This window comes from Echinops telfairi, unplaced genomic scaffold (genome assembly GCF_000313985.2).
Source record: "Echinops telfairi isolate 266 unplaced genomic scaffold, ASM31398v2 ScPeMD7_655;HRSCAF=1070, whole genome shotgun sequence".
Classification (NCBI taxonomy): domain Eukaryota; kingdom Metazoa; phylum Chordata; class Mammalia; order Afrosoricida; family Tenrecidae; genus Echinops; species Echinops telfairi.
The window spans coordinates 4,328,485-4,336,334 of record NW_022104553.1 but is presented as its reverse complement, the minus strand read 5'-3'; the positions used below and the strand labels follow the sequence as shown (position 1 = coordinate 4,336,334).

Sequence of the window (7,850 nt, the reverse complement as noted above, 5' to 3'; positions counted from 1 at the left end):
TGATCTTGAATATCTTTTGAAAACTTGAATAACTGTTGAAAACTGAAATGAATATTATACCATTGGCAGGGAGTAGAAGACGAGATGTGATTAAGTGCATTGTCAAGATTCCTCACCTGGATCTCCTGGTAGCAGCATCTCAGAAAGGGCTGATAACAGTCTTTAATAGCCAGGTAATTTGAAAGCTAGAAAGGCTCCTTCTTCATTGTTTTCCCCCCTTTCTTCCCTCCTTCCTTCCTCTCTGATATTTTGGCTATGCATTCACAATACATTAGGACAGCACAAACCAGATGCCACTCATGCCCCCAACACACAATATCACTATCGAAGAAGAGATTGGGGAGCCCTCAAAAAGAATGTTTTGAGATGTTGGAAACGGCATTTGACATTTTTCCTGAAGGTGTGATTTTAAATTATATGACCCCAAGATAAATTTAGGATGATACAAAATATAGGCAGTTCCTGGACTACTGAGTTTTGTTCCTGAGTCCGTATTTTTCATTTATTTTTAATTGACAGAGCAATTCATTGTTCTCTTTAACAAGTCATACACATTTTGCTTCATGTCACTGTAACGTCCTCAAGTAGTATCACTTATCCCACCCACTCCCTGTGTTTCGTTTTCCCTTTTTGTTCCTTTCTGAATCTGTTAGTTTCGAGCTCCTGGCCAGGAAAGGGTGGTACGCCTAGGTGTGCGTTACACCTGGATTGGCCCATTTGGCCCAGGTGAATTTAATTCAGCCAATGGAGTCAAACAGTACCATTGACTACGCCTCCCAACGCCTCCTCCCCACCCCTCCCTCCCCCAGCCGTGGCCGGGATGTGCAACCGTGCCGCGGACTCTGGCTTGTGTTTCCATGTACTGAAACGGCTTCTGACCTTTATAAAACCCACTTGGATCACAAGCCAGATTTTGGCGAGAAAAGCGCGAAGCCAAGGACCAAGGTATGTTTCTCTTCCGAGACTTAACAAACGCTTCTGAACTTTGCCCTGGGTCAAATGCTGCCTTTTAAAATGTAAAATGGTTGATTATTCTAGGGAGAGCATACCTCCCTAGTGTTGTTTTTTCACCTGTTTGACTGAAAATTCAATCACTGTGTGGGGTGCATTTCCAGAACTGAGGTGTAACGAAAGGCCATAGACTTCAGAGTTCCACGAGTCTCAATCAGACTAGCATACGTGGTCGTCTTTATTAATTTAGAGTTTTGCTCTACATTTTTTATCTATGTTATCATGGACCTTCAACTATGAACCCAGTTGGGTAGTGTTAAGAGGTACCATTGGTTCTTTGGGCCTTGGGCTCCTGGAAGCTGAGATTCTTGTGGTCCATTAGTCAGCTGTACAAATTTCATCTTGTTTTCTTCTAGTTTCTCCCTGTGGGCAGGGAGAGAACAAAATTTACAACTTTTAGATGGTGGATCGTGAGCAGTTAAAACTCCAGTTATTACTAAAGTAAAATGAAGAACCTCATCTTTGTGGATTACATTATGCCAATTGACCTTGATGTCTTCCAAGACAATGTACCTGATCCCTCAGACCCAGCACTTTATTTCCCCTAAGTGTTTGGTTAGGGCTAAGAAGTTATCATAGCTTTGCCCCCTGTATGCACTACTATATTCATGGTTATATTTGCAGCATTGGTAAGTACATATGTAGAAATATTCTTTGCCCAAATTAGATATTATTCATGGGTACATTTCCATTCTCCTTCCAGAACATGTTCAGTTGCATATCCATCTATACATCTACTTATAGATTATTGTTTTTGCAGGATTATGTACACAATAGTATTTTCTTCTGTTAATTGTACCTCGTGTACTCCTCTCAAAGTCTTTATCTTTATAAGTTTTTACTGACTTTGTTCTTGTACATTCCCCTACCCTGCACTCAAGTTAATATTCCTATGTGTCTACCCTCCAGTAATTAATTTACTCTCCCTCCCCTTACAGCCCTCAGCAATCATCAAAACATTTTATTATGTGAAAACTTTTTTCCTCACCTTTAAATAGCGGTCTCATGGATTATCTGTCCATTTTTGTTTGACTGATTTCATTTAGCATGATGTATTCTAGGTTCATCTATGGTATGAGGTGTTTCATAGATACTTTATTAGTCTTTGATGTACCTAGTAGTCTATTATATGTATATGTCATTGTCATTTTTGTATTATAAGCAATTCTGCAATGAACACGTGTCTGTACAATCACCTGTGTAGGAACTCTTTTTTCAATTATTGATAAATCATTTTTACTGGGGGCTCTTGCTTGACTCTTATTTCCCTAAAATATCTACCAAGCTGTGGGATTTTAAAGATCATATGGTATTTCTATTTCTAACTTGTTAAGAAAGCACTATTTTGTACCAATTTATAATTTCATCAGCAGTATATGAGGGTTCCAGTCTTTATACACCCTCTTGAACATTTATTTTCTGTTTTCTAAAAGTTGTATTATTAATGCTAGAATGAGATGATACCTCATTGTTTTGTTTTCATCTCTTTAATAGGCAATAATTTTGAACATTTATTCCTGTATTCATTGGTTGCCTGAATATCATCTTTGGTGTCCATTTCCCATTTTAAAATTAGATTATTTGTCTATTTGTTGTTGAGGGGTTGATTTTTTCTATAAATTTTAGAGATTATGCCATTGTTTGATATGTCATTGTCACCAATGTTTCCATATCTGTGAATTCTCCTTTATTCTTTCGGCAAAATTTTTCGGTGCACATGTATCATTTTTAAGACTTTCTAGTCATCTAGTTTGTCTCCTTTTCTTTTTGTCTTTAAATCATGTTTTATAGTGTGTTTATGCCATGTACTATGGTCTGTAAGTTTGTCCCATATATTCTTTAATGGACTTTGAAGTTTTAGGCTTTACAGTTAGGTCTCTGATCTCTCTTCATATCTAATTTTGCCAGCACCATTTATTATTAAAGAGATTATCTTTTTCCCATTTATTAAGTTTTGCCTCTAATCTCTAATATCTAAAGAAAATTTAAATACTTCAATCCAAATCATCATTATCGTTATCATCCAAACAAAAATGGACAAAGGACATGAACAGTTCACCAAAAATGACATTCAAATGTCTAGCAAACACAAGAAAAAAATGCTTTACACCCAGCGATTATTCCCAGCGATTTAGCCCCTGTTCCACCTGAAATAAGAATCCTGCCCTGTGAATCAGACACCAGGTACACTACCTCATATGTCTGATGGTGCGTAAACTCTCCCTCATCACACAAGCAGAACATGGAGTGCCATTAAGGATGGGAATTCCTTTTATGACCACCACCTCTGCCCCAAATACATTCAGTGTCCAAAGAATTCCTTCCAGGAATAAGCACACTGACTTCAGCCACCATTTGAACCAGCAAGAACTACTTCCAGACCAAGACCTCTGACTCAGAAAACACATAAACTGGTAGGAACTCCAATAAGAACTGATCTCCCACCTGCTGCCACCCTACTCTATGAGTTCCTTATCGGGCATAGGATGCCAACCCATCCTGGGTACTCTGCCTGCCAATTTTCCCTTTATTTCCTTGTGTTTTTTTCTTTCCTTCCTCTTACTTTGCATGCTTTCTTCCTAGTCTTTCTTAGTTTCTTTCTTTAATCGTATTTCTCTTTTCTTTTATACCTCCCCCAGTTCTTTCTTCTTTTTAAATGAATTTTAATTGTTAATTAGGTGGAGGGTTTACATTTTAGATAATCATTTACAGATTAGATTTTTTTTAACTTTCAGTTTAGAAGTCTTTTTTAAATTAATCATTTTATTGGGGGCTCATACACCTCTTATCACAATCCATACATACATCAATCGTATAAAGCACATTTGTACATTCATTACCCTCATCATTCTCAAAACATTTGCTCTCCACGTAAGCCCCTAGCATCAGCTTCTCATTTTCCCCCATCCATCACCGTTCCCCCCTCCCTCATGAACCCTTGATAATTTATTATTTTGTCATAACTTACACTGTCTGAAGTCTCCCGTCACCCACTTTTCTGTTGCCTGTCCCCCAGGGAGGAGGTTATATGTAGATCCCTGTACAGTGAACCCTCGTTTATCGCGGTTAATCGGTTCTAGACCCTACCGTGATAAATGAAATTCCGCGAAGTAGGATTCCTTATTTGTAAATCAAATATTTTCGTAGTTAGAGCATAGAGGACATGAAAAAACACCCTTTAGTCACCATTACACTCGTATTACCGAATTTATTAAACGAAAAAGGGAAAATACAGTAAAACATTTTGGACGTTACAATGATCATTTATTATTTATTATATTATTTATGGCATCAAGCGTGTACAGTATGAGCCAATCAGTGGCAGTAATGACAGAGCATGCGCTGTTACGCAAAAACCGCGATAGAGTGAAGCCGCGGAAGTCGAAGCGCGAAGTGGCGAGGGTTCACTATAATCGGTTCTCCCTTTCTACCCCACCCTCCCAGTATCACCACTGGTCCTGAAGGGATCATCCGTCCTGGATTCCCTGTGTTTCCAGTTCCTATCTGTACCAGTGTACATCCTCTGGTCTAGCCAGATTTGTAAGGTAGAATTGGGATCATGATAGTGGGGGGTGGGGAGAGGAAGTATTTAGAAACTAGAGGGAAGTTGTATATTTCATCGTTGCTACACTGCGCTCTGACTGGCTTGTCTTGTCTCCCTGACTCTTTTGCAAGGGCATGTCCAGTTGCCTACAGATGGGCTTTGGGTCCCCCTCTGCACTTCCCCTCATTTACAATGATACGATTTTTTGTTCTTTGATACCTGATACCTCATCTCTTGGAAACCTTGTGATCACACAGGCTGGTGTGCTTCTTCCATGTGGGCTTTGTTGCTTATGAGCTAGTTGGCCGCTTGTTTACCTTCAAGGCTTTAAGACCCCAGACATTATATCTTTCGATAGCTGGGCTCCGTCAGCTTTCTTCACCACATTTGCTTATGCACTCGCTTTGTCTTCAGCAATTATGTCGGGAAGGTGAGCATCATGGAATGCCAGTTTAATAGAACAAAGTATTACAGATTAGATTTATTTGTTTTACATTTACAGATTAGATTTATAGTTCTGCATTCAACAATTCAAATCACTCATTAAGCCCCACACCCATATTGTATTTCACTCCACCCTTGATTTTTGTTTGTCCTGTTATTAACCTCTGTCCACTTTACAACCAAGTCTATGCTTATGAACCTCTAGTCTGTTGGTTCATCTTCCCACCTTTGCTCTCTCTCCCTTAGGAACCTCCGAAGTCTATTCCCTTTGATATACTAGTCTTGATCTTAGTTTTTATCCTTTTAGTGGTGAGTGATCTCATAGAATATTTGCTCTTTTGTGCTTTACAAAGCTCACTCAGCATCATGTTCTCCAGTTCTATCAATGTCATGACTTATTTCATGGTTTCATCATTGTTTTATTAGCACTGCACAATATTCCATTTTGTGTATGTCTCAAATTTTCTTTATCTATTCTTCTACTGATGGACATTTAAGCTTATTAGCTCTGGGATCTACATTAAGGTCTTTGATCAATTATTCATTCATTTTGTACATGAGGTCTGCTTAATTCTTTGGCAGCTGGATAGCCAATTTTGTCAACATTATTTGTTAAATGAGACTCTTTCCTACTTCATGATTTTTGGCCCTTTGGTGAAGATCAGTTGTCTGTAGAATTTATGTCTGGATTTTTCATTCTGTTCCACTGCTCGATGTAGCTATCACTGTGCCAATAGCAAGTTGTTTTGACTTCGGTGGTTGTGTAATAGATTTGGAGGTCAGAATGTGAGAGGCCTACCATTTTGTTCTTCTTGTTAAGAAATCCTTTGCTTATCCTGATGCTCTCTCTACTCTCTCCATATAAAGTTAGAAATTAACTTTTCTGTTAAAAAATGAAGTTGGGACTGCATTGGATTCATAGATTGATTTGTATAGCATTGATATTTTCCACAATGTTAAGCCTCTTCTCCATCAACATGGAATACTCTTCCATTTATGTAGCTCTCTTTGTGTTTTTTTTGTAATAGTTATCGATATTTTTCTTTGTACAGGTCTATTGTTTCTCTGGTTTCGTTTATTCCTCTTTCATCTTTTGTGTGGCTATAAATGGCATTGCTTCCTTGATTTCTTTTTCAGAGCTCTCTGTGTTAGTTTACGGGAATTCAATTGATTTTGTGTGTTAATCTTGTATCTTGCCACATTGCCAAATATTTCGATTGTTTCCATTTTTTGTCATGTCTAAGTAGTTTACTACATACAAAATAATACCATCTGCAAATAATGAGAATTTCACTTCTTTGCCCAGTTATAGCCCTTTGATTTTCTTTTGTTGCCTAATGGTTTCTAAGACTTCCAATACAATGTTGAATTAGAATAGTGTTATGGGGTATCTTTGGTTCCCATTTTCAAGGGGAATGCTTTAAGTTTCCCTGATTAAATGAGATGTTGGTCATTAGATTTTCATATATGGCCTTTGCTCATTTGAGAAATTTCCTTTTTATTCATATTCTGTTGAATGTTTTCATTAAGAATGGATGTTGGATATTGTCTAATGCCTTTTCTGCCTCAATGGATGTGATCATGTGGTTCTTATTTTTTGTTTTGTTTATCTAGTGGATTACATTGATTGTTTTTCCAATTTTGATCCATATTCTTATAACTTCTATGAATCCTACTTGATTACTGTTTTATATATATATACAACACATATATATATGTATAATGTATATATTTGAATTTTATTGGGCAGAATTTGTTGAGAATTTTTGCATCTATGTTCATAGGTGGTATTATTTTGTAGTTTTCTATTATTATATCTTTGCCTAATTTTGGTACCAGGATTATGGTTGCCTCATAGAATGAGTTTGGGAGTTTGCTGTCCTTTTCTATAATCTGTAACAGTCTGTGTAGAATTAGTGTCAGTTCTTCTCTGAATACTTGGTACAATTCCGCAATGAAGACATCTTTTGTTGGTAGGAAGTTTTTTAATGACTTGCCCTGTTTCTTCTTTTGTTGTGGATTTGCTGAAGTGTTCTATGTCAGTCTATGCTAATTTGGGTAGATGGTTTGTTCCAGGCAATTTGTCCATTTCACCTAGGCTTTCAAATTTTTTGGAGTAAAGTCTTTTGTAATAATGTGTTATTATATTTACTTCAATTGATTCTTTGGATTTCACCTTTTTCATTTCTAATTTTTATATTTGCATCTTCTGTTTATTTTCCTTTGTTACGTTTCCTCTTGGTTTGTCAATTTTGTTAATTCTGCCAAAGACCAATGTTCTTATCTTGTTTATTTTTTTCTATTTTTCAGCTTTCCAATTCATTCATTTGTTTCTGCTCTAACATTTATTATTACACTCCTCCTAGTTGTTGAATGTTTATTTTGTTTCTCTTGTTTTAGTGGCTGAGAATTCTAGGTAAAGGCATTGTTAATTTTGTTTTTTCTTCTCTTTTACCATGTGTACATTGATTGCTATAAAATTCATTCAGATACCTCTTTTTGTTGTTTCCCTCAGATTTGGGTTTGTTTTGTCTTTTTCTCATTTGTTTTCAGGAATTAAAATTTTTGTTCTTTATTTCCTCTATTACTCCATCATTTTTCAGAAATGTGTTGTTCAGTTTCCAAGCATTTGAGGTTTTTCCCCTTGTTCTTTCTATTGTTGATTTCTAGTTTTATAGGATTGTGAGCTGAGAAAATGGAGTGTAAAATTTCAATATTTTAAAATGTATTAAGGCTTGCTTTGTGACCTAGCATGTGATCTATTCTAGACATTCCATGTGCACTGGAAAAGAATGTACAGTGCTGTTCTGTGGAGTTCTCTGTCAAGAAGATAGAGTTGATTGATTGTGTT

At 36.7% G+C, this 7,850-nt stretch overlaps 1 protein-coding gene across 1 annotated transcript in view; it reads left to right on the top strand.

Moving 5' to 3' along the window:
* The window catches only part of WDR64 (WD repeat domain 64), a 253,246-nt gene that overhangs the window by 47,580 nt on the left and 197,816 nt on the right, over positions 1 to 7,850 (top strand). Inside the window, exon 4 of the mRNA XM_030886170.1 lies at positions 70 to 173. Coding sequence (XP_030742030.1) covers positions 70 to 173 — 104 coding nt within the window. The remainder of the gene's footprint in view (positions 1 to 69; positions 174 to 7,850) is intronic.